The sequence below is a fragment of the Hypomesus nipponensis genome, chromosome 24 (genome assembly GCF_054491055.1).
Source record: "Hypomesus nipponensis isolate SF chromosome 24, ASM5449105v1, whole genome shotgun sequence".
NCBI lineage: Eukaryota > Metazoa > Chordata > Actinopteri > Osmeriformes > Osmeridae > Hypomesus > Hypomesus nipponensis.
Window position 1 is genome coordinate 5871283 of NC_140384.1, and position 20545 is coordinate 5891827.

Below are 20545 nucleotides of genomic sequence, written 5' to 3' on the forward strand. Positions count from 1 at the left end.
TAACTGTTACAATAATTGCCCATCCAATATTGCTCATCTTGAACACAAAGTATACACAAGGTACAGATACACGTTGTTTCAGTCCTCGCTGACCGTGATAATGTCTGAACGTCATGAATAAAGGCATGTAGATTCATTTGTTTGATCAATAATTATTTATTATCAATAACAGTCTTTTGAATGACACTGCAGTAAAATAAATGTAAAAGCACACTCATTGAAAGGCACAGAGTGCAACCGAAAATAAATACAACATGGGGAAAACAAATCAACTTAGGCACTGGTGAAAATATAAAAAAATATGTAAAAATGGCTGGTAGTGAAAATGACAAACATGGTTAACCAATCATAGTAAATAAAAAATATACATGAGCTTTCTTTGTTTGGGAATGGCAACAAAACTGAAGCATTCCCATATACTGTATCAACACAGAAGTGTCACATCGAAATACAATCGTTTTTGAGGACTGCTCAACCTCTATGTGACTAGAAAGAAAGAGTTTCACACATCAACCTACTTGATGGATTGTCATTTCAATTTGAAAGAGACATACAAAGTACTTTGAGTCCATTTTCCCCCGCCACTATTCTACACTTTCTGGTAACTTAAACGGGACGTATCAAATGACTTCAAGACTGTCATGAGCCTATGCTTACAGCGAGAAAGTGTCTTGAATATCACGTACAAAACACAATTAAACGTGGATACATAAGCAAGAGAGGCACATTCAAACAACGGTGCTATAAACTCAACTATGAATATTAGATTTGTTTTTTGTAAGCTTTGGGAATTTTATGATTTAGGCTAGTAGTTTGGATCATACAGAAACAAGTGGATGCACTTGTGAAACATTAGTTTGTGACAACATTATTATTAACAAATCCCAAGATAAACACCTGAATGATGTGCAACCACCTTTTTCATATTTACAGAAAACCATAGTCACTGGGTCTATCATGCTGAAAACACCAAGTGAACATTTAATAAAAAAGCAATACAAAAAAAATGTAGCAGAGGGAATGTAGATAGATGATCAAAAACAGATTGCTTAAGCATCTGAGCCCTGCTCAGCCCTATCATTGACCACAGCCTAACAACGGCAACATATTGAGTGCTATTGCAGGAATGATTGTGACACTACAAATCTGGAATATTGGAAGAAGGACATTGGGTGTGTTTAGAGTTGTGAGATAAACAACAGAGTACATGATATCCTATGATATTTATATGGGTCCTGATTTCGCAGAGTGCTGCTCTCCTGTCTCAGAGTCATTGTGGTGTTCGGCCTCTCCATCCTCGGGGGCCACGGCCCCTCCGCTGGCCCCGGCTTGAGGAAGCTCCTCCTGGGGTTGAAGCACCTGCGGGCTGGGGCTGGCCTCCACACTGGGTGGGACTTCCTCTTCCTCCTCCAGCGCCTCGCTGGTGGAGGACTGGAAGCCGCTCTCATCGTGCGAAGGCGGAGGAGAGTCAAGGGTGTGCTCGTTGACTTCTGCAGTGTTTTCTTGCTCCTCCTGAACCGGCGAAAGCTCTGGTCGCGGCCCCGTGGGCGTGGATACCACTCCCGGCGCGGCTGGGGCAGCACTCACTTCCTCTGAAGGTGCAGGTGACTCTTGAGCGGAGGGAGAGGCTTCCACCTCCACAGCAACTTGCTCGATATCTGCTTCTTGTACAGCGTTGTCGATCTCCTGGATGGCACTTTCGATGGCTGAGGCATTCTCTGCGTCTTGCGAGGAGCTCTCGGTCTCGTCCACTTCTTGAGGCTCCGGAGAAGCTTTCGTGTTCACTTCAGGGATCTCGACCTCTCTCAGGACCGAACCATTCGTCAGAGCAGGGGGGGTTTCCGGGATGTCTGCTTTGAGGCTGGTTTCGGTCTTGGTCTCGTGGTCTGGGCTTTCTGTTGGGGGTGAGACATCTGTGCTCTCCTCCTCATCCACCTCCTCCTCCTCTGGGATCCCTTCCACCCCGGGCACCTCCAGGCAGGACTCGTTGGGCAGCTCGGGAGCGCCCTCAGGCTGGATCATGGAGACCACCTGCTTCATCCTGCGCCTCCTCTGGGCCGCTGCGCCGTCTCCCTCCTCTTCCTTCTCCTGTCCGTCCACCTCCTCCTGGGCCCCGTACTCCTCGGCCCAGTCGATGGAGGGTTTGTCCTCCAGCAGGTGCAGGTTGGGGTCACTGTTGGTCAGGACAATGCTGTCCCTGTACAGGTTGTGTCTTCTCTGGACCGCTGCCTCCTTCACAGCTGCGGACAGAGAACAAAAACAGCGGTGTCTGTTTTTTGCCTTGTTTGGTTCAGAGACATTTGTTAAGAACATAAAACACAAACATGGTCATATGCATTATTTGGAACCGGTGAGACTTACCCATCATGATGTCCTTCATGACTGAGTGCAAAACCACCTCCTCAAAGATGTTCTCCACCAGGATGAACTTGGAGAAGTCCTCAAAGATCAGTTCTTGGAAGCGAGGCAGCTCCTGAAAACGACACGTTGCCCATGAACACCTCAAACGGCAGCTGAGCTAGCCCGCCAGGGTAGGATTCCGCGCGGTTGCGGAGTTCTTTCGAAAGCACCCGCTGAGACAGCGAGACCCGAGTCAGGTGACAGACTTACCGAGGCGCAGGAGGGAGCGAGCTGCTTCAGCATGTACGGAATGAAGATCTGAAGAAGAGCCTCTCTGAAGAACCTCTTACGCACTGTGCTGCTGTCATAGTCAAATTTCTAAAAGGAGGAACGTGAACACGACTATCAGGTGGTGGTCAGAACAAATGGCATGTGGTTCTCTTTCCCCTCGCCACCCTTCTTGCGCCCACCCTGGCTGTGGGGCAGTGCCAGTCCTGTCTCACCTTGATGACCCGGTCCTGACAGCGCTGGATGGTCTTACAGAAGCCGTCGGCGCCCTGGCCTTCCAGATTCTGGTGGAGGATCTGCTCGAACGTGTACACTGCATCGTCCATTTGCTACACACACACACACACACGCGCACGCGCACAATGTTATCATCAGTCGAAGGCGATGACAAAGTCAGGCGTGTGATTCAGAGGTACAGAGGACCAAGAAGTGCTGCATTCAAATATTAGGGTGACAATGTACCACAAGGGGGCAGTGTGCTCTTAGGAATTCATCAAGAGCAGCATTACAAACGGGTACAGTACGAGTTCCTATGCAAGCCGAATCGTGTCCAACCCCAGCCCCTCCCGAGACGCTAAACAAAACACACTCCCAGTCCAGAGGCTGGATGTTTAAGGAGAATAAACAGAACCCCCCAGACATATGTTTCTATTTGAACTGTGTGTGACCTCGGCTTCAAGCTAAGATTCCCAACCCTCCCCATCGCCTATGGAGGTCAGCTGTGTGATTCACTATGGGGGGTGATGAATGCTTGAATACTTGGCTCTGGGATCCCTTTCCCCAAACCTACAGCCTGTCAACAGGGGCATTCAGCCTGTGTGCCGAGCATAGCTGCACAGCTTAGTGACCAGTGGGGGATTCTTCACCGAGCACAACAGTAAAAGTTCTCTCCGGGGCTTTTGGAATTCTCGTCAGAACGGCCGAACAAGCGAGCCACAATAAAAGGCTGTGGAGGCGGCCTTTGTCAGCTGTTCACCAAACAGGACGTCAAATTGAAGGGTTACCCCCCCAAGGCGCTCTGAACGTAACCCTGCTTCGGGAGGTGTGTGTGTGGGGGGGGGGGGGCGTGTACGTCGACTTGCCTCCCTCATGAGGATCTGGGCTCTCTGGACGAAGACGGAGGGGCTGGAGACGTCGAACCTCTGCTGCAGGCCCTCCAGGCTCAGCTGCTCCACCTTCTCGTAGCAGCTCTGCATCTTCACCGGGTGGAAGGCCAGCATGGAGATCTTGTCCATATGCTGACCGGGCCCGGACAGAGAGAGCGAGACACAAGGGGAAAAAAACGTAAGACATCTTATACGTCTTTAGACGATCATTTCTCAACTTGTCATAAATCACCTGATGTCTTTTTGTCACCCTACTTGGAGGGGAAACTTTGTATGATTTTTTTGTTTTTCTTCAAAATGGTATGACATTTTATTTGAAACGCAACCTCTACATCTTAAATGCATGCTCGTTGCCTGCTCAATCCCCTCACCTCTCCCACTTTCTCCTTGCTGCCGTCGTTGAGCATGTTCTTGCCCATGTCCACCAGCTCCCTGAAGAAGACGTCCCGCACCTCGGAGAAGCCTCGGCTGGTGGGCTCCATCAGGGCGTCCAGGATGGAGGTGATGTAGGGCTCGATGCTCACCTTCAGGAGCTTCTCCGCCTTGGGAAGCACCACCGCTGGTGGAGCAGAACGCAAGGGAGGTGTGAACACACACAGGACAGGGAAAGTCATCGCATGGAATCATAGGTTTGCACCTTAGGTCGAACTATACTTTCAATAGACCAAAAACAACAACAAAAATTGCTCGATTTACAATAGGAAAGCCCTGCCAGTATTCAGGCGGTGTGTTCCTCACAACGCCTCACTCATCCCACTTGCGACAGAGGTATGTGGAATGCTGTCCATCTGCATGCATTCGTTTCATTCAATGGAAACAGCTTTTAAGTACTTGTGATAAAAACACTGGTGCCTCCTAACAGAACATTGGAATTGAGGGTATGGACCATTGTTTTGTAAAGCAGCTACTGATTTATAGTGTGCTACGGTATGTGGAAAGGCCTTGACCCCCCCCCATCCCCCTCTAGGTCCTGTCTGGGTGTTTGAGGGTGTTAAAGTGCCAAGATGACTGGGCTCAAACATCATTTGCTGTTGTAAAAAACAAAACAAAGGGGGGGTACTTGACAAATTTCTTCCTACGCAATGAAACCAATGGACTAGTCCATCGGCGAGACAAATCAAATGCACCTCAACTTCTTCCTAGTTTCTAGTCGAGTCATCGCTGACTCAAGTCTCATACGGTCGGCGGTGCAAGTGTTTGGGGGGGGGCAGACCTCGGATCTTGTTGGTGACATGCTCCTTGGAGGTGATGATCTGGTCCATGTCTGTGCGTATGGAGGTCTCCAGGAGGGGGCGCCCCTCCTCACAGCTCTGCACCACAGACTCGTACTGCCCCTGACACTGCTGCTGCACAAGGCTGTACACCGCGTCCGAGATCTGGCAACACACACACACACACACACACACACATAGTCATGGGCACAGGGACCAGAGCAATCACAGGAAACATGGCTTTTTACTTTGATATGGGTTTAATCCGTGTTTTATGTAGCTGAGCTGTATGAGAGAGAGTGTACCAGCATCCAGCTCCTTTGTCTCTCAGGCAGCTTGCCCTTCAGTCTGGGGGAGATGAGGTCCCGTAGCTCTGGAAGGAGGGACTCCATCACCAGGTTGGCCAGGATCTTCAAGAAGACACCAAGTGGGGTTAGGTTTAGCCCCCCGGTACCGCATTCAAATATACATCAAGAGGTCACAGGTTCAAAATCCCCTCCAAATACGTCCCTTTTGATTAGAGCAGTGGTTCTCAACCCTGGTCCTCAGGAACACCCCTGTCCTGCATGTTTTAGATGTTTCTCGGCTCAAACACACCTGATTTAAATGAATGGTCGTTACCAGGCTTCTACAGAGCTAGATAACGAGCCATTTATTTGAATCAGGTGTGTTGGAGCTGGGAAACATCTAAAACATGCAGGACAGGGGTCCCTGAGGACCAGGGTTGAGAACCACTGGATTAAAGCATGAGCTAAGTGGATCCATTACCTCTCATTACAAATCCACCAAACTAGAGAGGCGCTACACATGTTTTTGAGTGTTAAACCCAACCACTCAGGGTGAAACATTTCAAACAGGTGCACCTAACTTCTGGAGGTCTGATCAGAAGTACACATCTTTAACCATTCAAAGCCTTGTGACATGGTGACAGCAGGGCCTCCGCCCTGGGGTGAGACAGCCTCCTGTGGCCAAGAGGTCATGACGGTGGCGGAGAGAGGGCAAGTACAGCGAGGGCCTTATGAGCCTTGACGCGCACCCATCATGCCCGGTGTCTCAGAGACAGAACAGGAAGGAAAAGGGTGACACACACTCACCCGATCACTCACTCGGATTAACCCACCAAACCATACAACATGGTGGTTGGACTACTCACACACACGGATTCATCCCAAGACAACTCACTACAACGAGTCATAAGCAGTGGGTGTATGGGAGGGGGGGGGGGGGCGAGGGTTGCCATGGGTGACATCATGACCAGGTCACGCCAGGCCACACCAGAGCTCCATCCAGTGAACAGCAGCCCGTTGTGTCGGCAACAGGGGAGAGCCGCCTATGGTGTCACGCCGGGGTCACGGATGTGTCTCCGAAAACTCAAGAGGATAAACTTGGGGAGAGCGACCGTCTGAGATGCACTTCAGAGCTAACACACACTGTGGACTCCTCCTGAACAGAGGCAGGCATTCATTCCAGCTCTGAGACACGAGGCCGAGGGCCAGAGAAGAGCGCGGAGCACGAGCCGTTCGGCTACAGCCTTAACGACTCACGCCGCCGCACAACAGAGGGGCTCTTGTCGTCCAAGCCGCTAGACTCTAAAGAATGAGACATTGAGAGGGGGGGGATCAATCATGATTCTACTGTCCTCAAAAAAACTGGGCCAAACCAGCTGGTCGAACCCGTTTCTGTTGGCAGAGGTATGGAAACCACCATCAGACACCAGAGAGTCGACAAAACAGTTTTCATGCCCGTGGACGAGGGCCTCTCATCTAAACAATACATGAATAGGAGCTAAAGTGGACCTACTTCTTGTGAATGGATACTCTGACCTGAAGGCCTGGGTTCAACAAGCCAGAGAAAGAGAGCATGCATGATAAGAGAGAAAGAGTGAGAGAGTGAGAGAGAGTGAGAGTGAGAGAGACAAATGGAGAGAGCGGGAGAGAGATTTAGCAACAAGAAGCAAGGAATACGTGGCAATGCAAAGAGAAAGCAAGACAACGAGAAAGAAAGAGATCGAGATAAAGAGAGAGAGAGAGAGTGGGTGTTGGCTTACCTGAGCGGGCAGGCCACACATCATGTCCCACGTTCCGTACTGGCCCTTGGCCTGGCGGTAGAGCCTCACGGTGTCTGTGAAGGCCGGCGTCTGCACCTTGCTCTCCTCAGACAGGCCTGCACACACACGCACACACACACACACACACACACACACACACACACACACACACACACACACACACACACACACACACACACACACACACACACACACACACACACACACACACACACACACACACACACACACACACACACACACACACACGAGGACATTTGATGACATCAATTTTTTTTGGGGGAAAAATCTACTCATGTAACAGTAAGCTGAGACCGTTTTGAATGACTTACAAGAAATTGATACTTGAGGAGCAGTGACTGTTGGAATATGAAACTCATGTCTTGAGATCTCGTGAGAAGAGAGTCCAATTCTAAATTGGTTTTCATGCAGTGTATTTTCGGAGCGACTTTGACAAAGTGAACTGGGAATCTCTGTTGATGTGCCTATGTAGCTGCATGTGACCATGACAGTCCCTGGGAGACTTCACAGAAACAGTTTAGGGGAAGTGAAATCATTTCCGGATGTTAAAAACACGAAATCCATACAATCTATAGTTTCATGATTACTTCATAAGATCTATTACTAGCTGTCAACTCAAGTGACTTCAGCATCAACATGTTAGCAAGATAGGTTCTTATCCAAGCTTATCCAAAAAGACTAATGTCTTCCAGAACGGATCGGAGAAAGATATTTTCTACATTGTGTTCATTTGTATATTTAAAGTGATGGATATTAGTAATATCAAAGTCCAAAAGGCTCAATAGGAGGAGAGATGAACAATTGTGTGAAATCTTGTGTTTTGGTCAAACATTTTGGAATGTGAGCATGTGTATTTGAGTCATAACAAAGCCAGGAAGTGAGAGGGTCTGAGTGCAGGGCTTGAGAGTCTGATGGGGGAGGTGGTACTTAGTTCAGAGGCAGGAACTCCCTAGTCCCAGACCACTGCCTCTCAAAGCTCTGTGTGTGTGTGTGTGTGTGTGTGTGTGTGTCATTTATTTTGGCTTCGCCTCATCGTTGTAGGAGGGGATATGTGCCAACCCCTCAAACACGGAGGACCCTGAGAGTCTCAAAGCTGAGGGAGAGAAGAGATTCAAGAGAGGATTCGACAGCAAAGAAAAATGTGTAGCAATTATCAAGACCCCCCCCCACACACACACATACCCAGCTGTTAATAACTGCGGTCACACCTTATAAAAAAAATGGTTCATGGTGGCTATGAAATGCTCTTTGTGAGGCGAAACACATGCAGTCATTCTCACTCTCTCAAGTTGACCTGGGTCCCAGATGAGGCATGTTAACTATTATGGGTATTTCCTCTGCCTGTTTCCATAAAGGTCATGCAGTCTCTCCAGACCAAGGTTTCAAAACAGTCTACACTGCTCTGTGAACAATCAGAAGAACATATGAAATCAAAGAAAACTGCTCCTCTATAATCTCGCCTATAAGGATATGAAAGGAACTTGACAAGATGGCAGGACTTCCCATTATAAAAGGGATCCAACCTTTACACACATAAATCCCATGAGACCTACACGACCCATCTCAGCCCTTCTTTCATCCAGACAGTGAGAGGTGCAGGGAGGCCCCTCAGCGAGCGAGCGCGAGAGCGAGAGAGAGAGCGAGAGAGAGAGCGAGAGAGAGAGCGAGAGAGAGAGCGAGAGAGAGAGCGAGAGAGAGCGAGAGAGAGCGAGAGAGAGCGAGCTAGTCTGTATTGACCCTGCAGTCCTATGTGCAAATGTAAACACACATTTGAATGAATACAATATATGGTATATCCACTACATGATCATGCTGTTATTGTACCTTAGCAGAAATGGTCAAGTTAAAAAGGTTCAGTGAACTGTGTGTTTGAAAGAAAATAGAAAGCCCCTGGCTAAAGTATTAAGATCTGATGTTGAAACCTAATCAGACCAGACACAATTTGTCAGAGGAGAGAATCCCAAGAATGCTCGTTCAACACTTTCTACCCAGTCTTGTCCGCCCGCCTGTCTGTCTGCCTGTCTATTGAGTTAGAGGTCACATTGAGCCCTGTATGTTTAAACAAGGTGACTGATGGAGCCCCTGGGCTCCATCCAGGGTGTGCCCCACAACATGTGGCTAGCTCATGCTGGCTAGCTCATGCTTCCAGTTTAGGGCTAAATTCCCTACAGACCTTCTCTAGTTATGTCCCTGAACACATCACCTTCACACATGCCCACATGCCCTCTGTGGTACCGAGCCAACCTAAAGTACTTCAGCTCAGACCATCTCTACGAACTCCTAATGATTCAATTGAGGGGCATCACAGGTTTACCCATGGAAGTGCCTGTTAAAACCTTGGGTATTGACTGATTACTGCGTGGCCTCAAGTCGAGTCACGCAAGGCGTTGCCCGCCCTGAAGTCCACGAAATAGAAGAGAAGTTTAAATCTCCAGTCGAGAGGGAAACATTGCAAACCACCATGGCATGTGTAGAATTTTGTTGTTAAACTGGTGTGAATGGGGTTGGACCTGGTCTGCATAGACTGTAAAACAACAAGGCTTACAGCCATACAGTATACCCAGCACTTTATCACCCAGTAAAGTTGTCAGTGAAAGCCTGACACTAGTTAGGGTCATGTGACCCATGCATGAGATGACTTCAGTTCTCAAACAAGACTGAAAGTAAACAGGGCAGGGTTGCAGCTCGTCAGGAGTTGGCCAATTAGCAGTGACAGGTTGTCCGTACCACTTCTGACTGTCAGTTCACCGCCCATGTCGCTATGGGGACCATCTAAACGACTGACTTCACAAGGAGACTATTCTGCAGTCACGCCGCACCGATCCAGCTTCCACTTGAGTTTCGATCCTCCTGAAAACTTCAAAATTCCATGCTCCTCTAGATACCAATGCTGTAAGTCTGTGGCTGCTAATTATACAGTTGAGAAAATTACAGCCTAATGAAATCATGGCAAACCCCAAGAACTATGTATAAACTATGTTTGCGTATCTCTGTGCCAAAATAGACATTGCCTCAAACAGAACCATGGGTGGCCTAGCCTGCACAAACCCCATCTAAAATCAAATCCAAAACCCTTGTAGCTAATTAACTTAACAGTGGATTGTGGTGTTCATAAACACTGATAATCACCCTTGATTATTTAGCAGACGCTTTTATACAAAGTGACATGGGGGGTGGGGATTTGAACCTGCAATTACTTAAATTAGCAGTGAAATTCCCCACCACTGAGCCATTGCTATACCTGGTGCCTTCCTGGACTGCACTCATTCCATTCCAAGAGCCTTCCTGAGTCATAACGTGTGACAGGCAGATGTTCACCATGGTGCGATCACACAGAGACTGGCACTGTCAGATGAAAGCCATAATTCCTGAGATGAGACGTCAGCACTTTACCACCAGTGGGCTCAGGCAACTCCCCCGCTTGTGTCTGTGTGTGTGTGTGTGTGTGCGAGTGTGTGTGCGAGTGTGTGTGTGTGCGCGAGTGTGTGTGCGAGTGTGTGTGTGTGCGCGAGTGCGTGTGTGTGTGTGTGCGTGTGTGTGTGTGAGAGAATGATCATAGTCTGGTATTAGTACGCAGCTGTGACCACTGCTCTTCTGGATCTGCAAGAGCTTCTTCGCTGCATATGGGCGGTGCCGTCTTTGAATGAGTCTTTCAGACCAGCCAATCAGAACAACCACAGATGCGAGAACATAGAGAGAGACACTCTCTGGTACACCTCAGTGTAGGACCCCCAAAGCTGACTGCATCAACATGAGGAGTGAGGAAGGACAATGAGGAAGGAAGACAAGACAGCCAAGAAAAGTGTGGTAAACTTAACTGATCTTGTGTAATATTTTGTATCTTGCCAGAGGCAGTTCTCTATATGAGATCACTGTAACTACATTACCGTGGATATAGCTGGGGCCTGCCCCGGCATACTCCAAACACGACCAAACCTAACTGGTTCTGTATAATAATGTAAACAACATCCCAGCATGCATCAGACAGAAACAAACTGTGAAGTCGTTGTTTCAAGGCAACTTGGCTCTTGCCAGACATCCCATTGCTCAATCATTGTTTTTCTACTTCAGCGAACAACATCAAAGTGGAACACGAAAATAGTCTGGGCGCGTGAAATGACACGTGTGGGCCTACTGTAAAAGAAAACATCAATACTAAAAAAGGAACCTCTTACATTCACCATCCATGAATGAACCTGAACTTTCCCTTGTGTTTTCATGTCCTGTCGCAGCTGTCGTACCCACCGTCGTTGGTGTGTCTGACACAGTCCTGGAAGACGGCGTGCCACTTCAGCTGCTCCTTCTCCGTCGCCACGCAGAAGTAGTGGTGGTGAGCGTAGGGGTGCCACAGGATCAGGGGGAACTGGGTGGCACACTTCAGGAACGGGGAGCTGCCCGCTTTGGCCTTCACACCTGGAATGCACACGCGTGCAAAAACATAGACGAGCTCAACCAACTCAACTTAACAAACAGGATGGGTACAATTGCCACGGGAGCGACTTGTCGAGCGTAGTCACGCCTTGACATTATACTAGTATGCTTGACATTTAGCTGAATGGCAACCTCTTCCCTACCACCTTCCCCTCTCCCTCTCCCTGGTCTCACCAGGCAGACTGTTGTCAAGCAGCTCCATGTATTGCTCCACGGAGGTCAGCACTTTGTAGCCAGCACAGTTGATGGTTCCCTTGGGGTGCAGCCCTCTCTCATGGGACTGGAGGCCGACAGCAGGACAGGGTACACATGAGACACAAACAAGGTGAATCAAAAACATGCTGGGGATGTTGTAGAATAATCTTGAACAGTAGGAGAGAATAGCCGACGTCTGTGGATGTCAGGGTTTAGAGCCGGGGCACTAGAAAAGGTTCTCTCACCGCTTTGTTCTCGTAGTAGTGGATGTTGTAGGAGTCTGGGACAAAGAGGAAGCGGTTCCTCCATTTCTTGTTCTCCTCCAGATACTGGAACAGAGCCCCGGAGAAGATCGACTTGTTTGCCAGAGGAACCTGAGGGACGAAAGAACGTTGGCTCAAAACCCACCATGATGATGACAGGAAGGCCATGCTGTATTTATGTTTTCCTGCACCAGCAAAACATTTGCCGTAAGCATAAAAACCGCAGAAATACTTTGTCAGACGTCATTGCGCTTCTGTTCTAGTGGTTTGGCTCGGAGGTCTGAGCTGAAAATCCTAGACTCAAAAAGGTTGTTTACTGTTGTGTGTAGGCCACCCAAGGTGTTCTTGTTGTCTGGAGAGCGGTATTCATACCTCAAAAACCTCTCTTACCCCCAGCAGGTTGGAGAGTCCATGACCAAGACTCACACATGCGCAAGCCATGTGGCTGACTGATTAAACAGACTACAACAGTGTTTGACTCTTCTCTTTACAAGTGTAGCCTGGCGTAACAGCCTTCAAGACCAGAAACAGAAACACAGCAGGATCCAATCAAAGAGATGCGCATGAGACGCACGGCGAGCACCAAACATGGAAACCGAAGCGTCTCTTCTCCTGTCTGAGACCGAACGTGCTCCAATTCACCCGTCTCTGGCAGAACACACGGGTCTACTTTCATGTTGCTTTCATACACCACCCAGCCCATCTACTTATCTAATCCAAACACATTAAATCTTCAGAACAAACACGGTACTTCACTGAACATCTGGGAGTTGGTGTCCACTATATCCTGCGACACAGTGTGTTCCTCAACATTAAACACAGTTGTACCGTTAATTACAGTGTCTGCTGCACTGTCTGTTAGTCCTTGATTATCTGCCGCTCCAACTCTATGCACTTTTGTAAGTTTGCTTCAGATCGAAAGGGATAGGTATTGGAAAAGGTTAGGGTAAGGACATGTACAAATTGAATACATGTATCCCGAATCACCACAGAGAAGGCCTTTATCTGAAACAGACCAGCGTTACAGCCAGAACCACCTGAGAGAAGCCGAGTAATGAAAGCCCTGATCCCAGAGCTCAGAGAAGGGGAGTCGAGGAGAGCCTAGCGTCGGAGTTCTGTCGGGAGGAACACGGTTACCTTGCGATGCAGCAGCTGAGGCTGGGGCGGCCCGCCTCCCTCGATGTCGAAGCGGACCTGGTTGAAGAGGGCCACGGCGTACTGTTGCTCGTACAGCCGGCTGAACTCCCCCATCACCTCCCCTGTCCTCGCTGCAGGAGGAGAGAGACACAGTCAGCCGGGGTCGTCCGACACTACCGCCGCAAACACAGGATGGGAAGGGGGGGGGGGGTACACTTTTTCACTGTACTGGGGTGTTAGACAGATGGGATTATGTGCCGACAGTGCAGGGTTGCTGTATTTGGGATACAGTAACTGAGGTTACAGAGCCAGATTGACCTTCGACACCACCATGCTTATCAACCGAGCAGACTCAGGTTTTGTACTGTACATTGAAAGTCAAACTGTGGTTTTTAGAGGAAGCTCAGTTTCACACTCTCCTCTTTGTCCCTTATCAGAATGTCCACAATTCCATGTTTGCCTTAATCAGTTAGCCTTCAAAAGCTCTTTAGCCCTGCCCAACACAGAGTCAATACAGTATCAGCCCATGTGTGCAAGTGAAAGGTATTTTCTTTAAAAGACATATGCTGAAGGTTGTCCAATAACAGTTTAAACTTTCATGCTGAGAAATCCATCCAAAAGGAGTGCTTTCTGGAGTGATTCTCCATCTTGCATATGGAGGAGACAGCGCGAGCTTCTCATATTTGTTTACAATCCTGACCCCCTTTATTTGGAATGTGGGGTACTAAATGTAGCCTATGATGAATGGTCTGCTGGCGAGGGGTGGGGGGTGAGTCCTGGAGTAGAGAGAGGCAGAGCTGGATCAGTGCCAGACCAGAGGGAAATAAACCGCCTTGCTGGTGCCAAACAGCTTGGCTCCATCGAGCACAGGACAGCCAAGAGTCCTCCCATCAAATGGACCAATCTACTGAGTCCACCAACATCTAGTCCAGAAGATGGTTCAGCGCCCTGTTTGCTTAGGAGGAAAACCCTGCTGGAAACCCTAACTCAGTCCACAGAAGACCTGAAGTACTGGGACTAACAGTCACTCCGGTTGTGAGGGACATAGACCGCTGTATACAGGATCATACGCCCGCTCAAATCATGATTACTAAACTGGCGGAAAGCCTTTGTGATTCGGAAATGGATGGGAAATATGCTAATGTGCGACAGCTGTAATTAAGGCAGAGCCGAGAGGATCTTGATTTGATCCCATCTGTTCTGCGTTGCGGTTATGAAATGCTGCTTCTGCTGTGAGAGGAGGCTGGGGGGGGAGGGGAATAACGCAAGGCATCTGAATTTCTTCATAAAGAGGGAGGTTCCGCAGTATAATTAGGCCCTCTGCTAAAGCCATTAGGCAGACGGTGTAGCGTCCGAGGGGAGGGGCATATCAGTGAGGGAGCAGGGTCTAACTCGGGTCCACTTCCCTAAGACTACCCCGGGAAGAAGGCCTTCCCCAGGACAGGCTTTCACAGAAGGCTGGTATCTGCATAGATGAACTTCCTCGATCCATCATTACCTCCTTGTACCGAGTTGATGTTCTTTCCAATCCCCTCTCACGCTGTTTCTGTGAGGTGGGGGCTGCAGGAGGGGCCTGGACTACAGTCTTCAAAGTCAAAAGAGTGAGAGCTGATTATGACTGAGCGGATCCAGCTGGTTTAATGTTTGAGCAGAGTGACTCAAAGCATGGTATCTAAAACAAACATCCTGACAGGAATAAGCTGCTTTCTGCTCTACTCCCTACCTAACCAGTCCCTCCCAACTTCAGCAGGCAATGCTCTTTCACAACCTTCCTCTACAGGCTGATTCACACTGAAGCGGTTCCCTCACACTGCCATGGAAGTCGAATGACTTCCTCAGAAAAGCTTTGTCACATCTCACTTGCTTCACCCAGCAGAGCCTTGTCTTGTGCCGTAGACCTTGTGCCGGTCGACACATTCTGCCACATCGGTAGTCACATTCAATAACGTGTTCAGTGGGTCGTCAGGGAGTACTCAGCGCGGTGGTTCGGTGCTGGACGAGGGGGTGGTGATGATCCTAGAGATTTCACCACGTTGTGGCCAGCTGGCTGACTGCAGAGGAAGCCTCAGAGGAATGTGGCCATTAGCTCAGGAGTGTGTGTGTGTGTGTGTTGGGGGGGCGGGAAGTGTGTGTGTGGGGGGGGGGGGGGCGTTTCTGAAAGTTCTAAAAGCTACGCGAGGGAACAAAACCTGGAAATCTGCTCTAAGGTTGTAGTCACTGGGAGTAGAATTGAGAGAAGGGGGCCAGGCCGTGTCTTGGAACAGCATAGCAGAGCTGTAATACCAGACACACTGTCGCTCTACTGGAATTAGATATCACACACATGCTGATGTTATGATGTCATGCCTCATATTCTGATTCTGGGTGGGGTAGAACTGCTTCTGTGTCAAGGAATAAACTGTAGGAGCACAGGTACAGGGTGTACAAACCACAAGAGACAACTAATGTGTGTGGGTGTTGTTTAGGTCACACACACCGAGTCTTGCGATTATGAGACTTGGATGACAGACTTTTCTGTGAAGAGGGAATTGGGACAATTTTCTCGGACTTTATATTATCACTAAGAGGTGATAAAGAGAGACAAGCATGACAGGGTTGACACACCCTGCGAACTAGACAGAGCGTGTCACTGGGGAATAACAACAAGACTCTTCAGCCAGAGAAAACCCTTAAATGGCTTCCTTTATTCAAGTCTTTTATGACCATGCAAAATCTGACTGCAGGGGTGCTGACTGTCTGACTGGGGACAAAGTGAGCCTTCTCAAACGTGTCCTCCACTAACCAGGAACATCTCAGCTGGACGTCCCAATTTTACGTCAAGATTTCTATTTCTTGGCGACCTCGCCCGCCAAAACACACTGAATCAGAACCCTCTGGTGACTCCCTTGTTCCGACGCAGTTTCCCAGCCCCGGGGTGAATCGAAAACTCAAAATCAACAACATCCCGTCGCGTGAAACCTATTCTGGGACACTCTGGCTTGACGGCTCCCAGAACTGTGAGTCCTGGGAGCCTCTGGAGGACAGGCGTGCGAAATGGGACGTTCAGACTTGTGTGTGAGATTCTCTGTACAGTGTGAGGGCCGAGAGACTGCGGATGTGGAGAGGGAAGATGATGGACTGGCTCTCTCCCAATGTCAGTGTGTGTGTGTGTTGGTGTGTGTGTGTGTTAGGGGGGGCCAGGGCTGAGGTGCTGACAGGACAGAAGGGCCCCTGTCCTCAGGGCAGGCCCAGTAGCTTTCTGTAGACCACTGAACACGCTGAAGAACCAAACAGGCTTAGCCCTGGACTCAGGTAATCACTGTTGCACAGGAGTGGGAGAGTTAGTCATCAGAGCCTGCTAATCCACTGTCTACCCAGAGTACTTTGGGGTTGTGTGGATGAGTTTAGCTCCATTAATCACTGATATACGTGGAGGAAAGCAATGGAAATAAGATTACTTCCAAACCCACTGTGTCTAAAGTGCTTTCGGACATAGAATTGAGCAGGCAATAAAACCAGACTAAACAGCAGACATGAATTCTGTGGGGTTCAAAAGAGAACTAATACAATCTGTAAAACAGAACCTACACACTGACATGACAGAGGACATTCTAGAATACAAACAAAGTATAAACCACAAGTGAAGAACAAAAGAATGATTGAAGTTGATCGAATCAGCGGAGCAATTCAATCACTGTGTCAGAACAGCACATTAGGAGGGGAGCTGGTCTTTTCTATGGAGCGCAAGTTCAAAACACCTAGAGAATGCATCTTTTGATCAGGAGTTTGACTACTCATCAGGGTCACATTCTTATGTGTGCCAGGCTGTATGCTCTGTGTGCATGTGTGTGTCCGAATTTGTGTAGCTTGTCTGTGTGTGTGTGTGTGTGTGCTGTAGGTCTTCCCAGCCACAAACTCCATTTGAGGACAGTGATATGCTTATTTAATTTTCCCCCATTGATGTTCTTTCCGCAGAAAACTTATTTTCCTTTTGTGATCAATCTATTTTGAGAGAGAGAGAAGGAGAACGAGAGAGAGAGAGAGAGAGAGAGAGAGAGAGAGAGAGACAAAGAGAAAAAGCGAGAGAGAGAGAGAGCTCTGTTGCCTGGTGTCCAGCTGACGTTTTGCTGTGCAGCTCATGTGGAGGTGCTTCCACATCCTCGCAGCCTAATTGTGCTGAGGCCTCATCAGTGCTGAGTCTAATCAGCAGCAGTATGGTTCACTAATGATACCACGACTCACTACAGACCTGATTCAGCACAAACAGTTTCACTGCATGTTAAACATGAGCTGGTGGATTTCAGAATTGCACAAAGCTATCTTAAAACTGTTGGGTGAAATAGAGCAGTGAAGAAACCAGACTCTAATTGACCGTCATTTTTCTCCTTTGCCACAGCGCTTCACAAAAACATTCCTCTGAGATGGTCCCATAGGCTGACTCATACATTTTGACCCTGTTCCCACTTCAGACGAGGGAGGTGTGTGTGAGTGTGAGTGTGTGTGTGTTTATACCATGAAAGAATAAAGTGAACAAGGAGGGGTCACAATTCCAGCTAACCTACAACAATTTCTACTCCCTGCTCTTTCAAACAAGCCTCTATGTCCTGAAAAGGGTGTGTGTGTGAGAGAGAGAAAGAGAGAGAGGGTGCCCCGCCTTGCCAGGCCACATAGAGCCACCCTGTTAGCTGCCCACCTCTCCCTCCAGAGACACATTCAAACAGACCCTCGCTCTCTCTCTGCCACAGGTCCAAACATTCCACACCAAGACTTCCTGTATGCCACGCCAGCCCCCAGCCCCCAGCCCCCAGCCCCCCACCTCTGAAACACAGACCTCTCTGTATGTGTGTGTGTTTCCAAACAGGAAACACTAGTTCAGAGGTAATGAACATCTTTCCCACCCTTTCCCACCAACTCAAGACGGTGACCTCGTACTTGAGTTTCCGGATGAGTCGGGGAACATACTCTCTCCTCCGCGTGTGCTGTCTGACAGGGAAACACATGGACTCTCTGACAGCGTGGTCTTATCAGACGTCTTCGCAACAATCTTTCAACGGGAGATAAGCGCACCCATTCAACGACAGCCTATGAATCACCGACAAGAAACAAAGGAGAGATTGTGTGACTGACTCCATTCCGTGCTTATTGGTGAGGTTTAAATTGGGATTGAGTCAGTGCAAGTCTGAGTTTGAGGACATCACAAATATAAAGGGGCAGCCCTGTGATATTGTTTGATGATGTGTTCTTAGCACATCATAATGATTGCCCCTGAGCACTCCCTGGCTGGTCTGGGTGTGTGTGTGTTCTGACTAAACAGACCAGATCTTCAAAGATGGTGTGGTATTCTGTCCAGTGCCCAAGCCAGAAGCACAAGACCCAGATCTCCCCAACCACAGGAACACATGCTTTTTCCATGCATTCCTCAAATTCTTCATCTGTAACGTCTGTGTCTCTCTCGTTCTCTAAATGTGCAACTCAAGACTCAGTGGATAGACCTTAATCATATTCTCTTTACTCATCTTGGGAGTATTGCTCGGTTAAAGCTCAAATTGAAATAACCTACAATCCACTGAGAACCGGGGAAAAGACTCAAATTTCTGGATCTCATTAGGTCTGTTTCGCAGATTATGAAGCATCATTATACACATACTAGGGGGGAACGTGTAATAGCAGTAAACATGTTTTTCTGCAGGATGAATTGTTATTTAGAGAGAGGGGGGCTGGAATAATAGTAAAAACATTCCTCTTGGCTAAATTCTGTGCTGGAAACACTGATGGGTGGAGGAGTGCTATTCTCATGAAGATCCAGAGAACAGTAGGAAGTACTGCGTGTTTGGGAGGCTCATCCTCCACCTGTCCAACAGTCCTCAGACCTGACAAGGGCTCTTTCTCAGATCCAGACCTACAGCTACGTCTTTCCTCACAAGTCTCCACATGCCAGGCTCCATTCAACCGAGATCAGACAGATTGCTAAGAGTTACATGTCGTTTTCCCTGTCTGTCACAGAAAGCTGTTGACATTGCCCATCCTATTCTCAGAAATGAATGATTTGTTCCAGAAGGTACACGATAATAGGGCCTGTAATTTGACCTGGGATAGAAGTTTCTTTTTGTCCCTTTGCAAAAACAACACTGGCTAGTTAGGTCCCCTGACAATAACAAAACTATGACAAAAAGTGCCTCTGTAAACACTGATTTAAAGTAGGTTGCCATTCACAGCTCACGTACTCACCTGTAATGATCTCTCGCTTTCCCTCATCCAGGTGGCTTGATATCACATCCCCCATGGCGACAGATACAACGTACTCCAATGAGAGCACTCCTGTTCGTCTCGTAGGCAGTAAATTACAAAGAAAAACGTATTTCAAAGACCCAAAAATGTTGTGAACTGGGTGTCTCCTACTCACCCTTACCTAAGCAACCTCCAACATAACCTGAGTAGTAGTGAGACTTAAAGCAAGTTACAGCGGAGGGGTGGAAGTCCAGAGTGAGAGAAAGTTTAAGTAGAAAGCAAGCTGAAGTCTATTTCGCATTGAGAACGAAGGAGAAACACCCTCAAGTGACTCACTCCTTGTTAAGCGTGTTGACCTAAACCAGTCAGAATACAGAAGGTGTGGTTTCGATCGAGCAAGACTGCGGGCTGTTTATCGTGAACGGGGCGGGACAGGAGCAGGCTGATGTTTACCTTTTTTTAATGCAAATGGGTGACATCAGAAGTAGGCCTATGTACAAACTGTAGCCAAATATCAGCTATAGCTGCAACGCATGTTGATATAACTAAATGTATAGGTTATGTGGAAAATAGTTCAGTTAACTTGAAGAGTCAGCAAAGAGCAAAACGCGCACGCCTTTTAATGAGACAATATTGCCCCTGTGTGGACATTGGCGAGTACTGTGGTCTTTTGAGCGATTCAATATATTTTTTGGGGGGGATATTTAGGATTCTTCCATCAGGTCAGGAGGAAGCTTATTTTGTTTGTTGGTATTCTCATTATTTTTCTACTAACCTGTTTGACCCAATAGAGCTGACAACAGAGCTGTCATATCAAGTGAATGGCCAGTGTCCAGAAGGCTGACATTTTGTTCAGATATAGTGTCAAATGAATGGGCAGTGAGTTTCAAGAGCTGTATACCTGGACACTGCCCTAAAATCCCATTCACACAGACACAGACACAGACACAGACACAGACACAGACACAGACACAGACACAGACAGACAGACCCACACACACCCACACACTGGCATTATAAGAGATATCTAGCGGCAATACATGCCGTAGGCCCTTTGCCCAGAGATATCCTTAATTTTTCATTTACATGTTTTTTGTTAATATGTTTTTTATATTGGTCTCTTATATTTTTATACGAAGTGTGTTTCTTTCTTTCTCTCTTTCCATCCATGCTATTTATTATTATCATTAAATATAAAACATAGGTTCGATTTTTGTCAATTAGTTTCATAGTTCTATGTTGGATGGAATGAGTCCGTATCCAAATCTCACCACTGAA

The 20545-nt window shown here is 48.0% G+C and overlaps 1 protein-coding gene across 1 annotated transcript; it reads right to left on the bottom strand.

Moving 5' to 3' along the window:
* Window positions 1–136: 136 nt before the first annotated feature.
* Window positions 137–19640, bottom strand: niban2b (niban apoptosis regulator 2b). Its single transcript, XM_084690693.1, has 14 exons — window positions 19268–19640; window positions 13061–13191; window positions 11906–12034; window positions 11640–11745; window positions 11280–11447; window positions 6993–7108; window positions 5251–5355; window positions 4948–5110; window positions 4106–4293; window positions 3711–3866; window positions 2844–2957; window positions 2611–2718; window positions 2362–2473; window positions 137–2240 (listed from the first exon to the last, which is right to left on the bottom strand). Exons 1-14 carry the CDS (start codon window positions 19320–19322, stop codon window positions 1225–1227), a joined length of 2667 nt encoding a protein of 888 aa, XP_084546819.1. The 5' UTR covers window positions 19323–19640; the 3' UTR covers window positions 137–1224.
* Between the last annotated feature and the right edge of the window lie 905 nt (window positions 19641–20545).

Excerpts from the sequence above, each read along its gene's own strand:
- niban2b (XM_084690693.1), bottom strand. The coding sequence starts at position 19,322 with ATGGGGGATGTGATATCAAGCCACCTGGATGAGGGAAAGCGAGAGATC. Across the intron at positions 13,192-19,267 it reads AAAGCGAGAGATCATTACAG|CGAGGACAGGGGAGGTGATG; the intron begins GTGAGTACGTGA and ends CTCCTCCTGCAG. Across the intron at positions 11,448-11,639 it reads GCTTGACAACAGTCTGCCTG|GTGTGAAGGCCAAAGCGGGC; the intron begins GTGAGACCAGGG and ends TGTGCATTCCAG.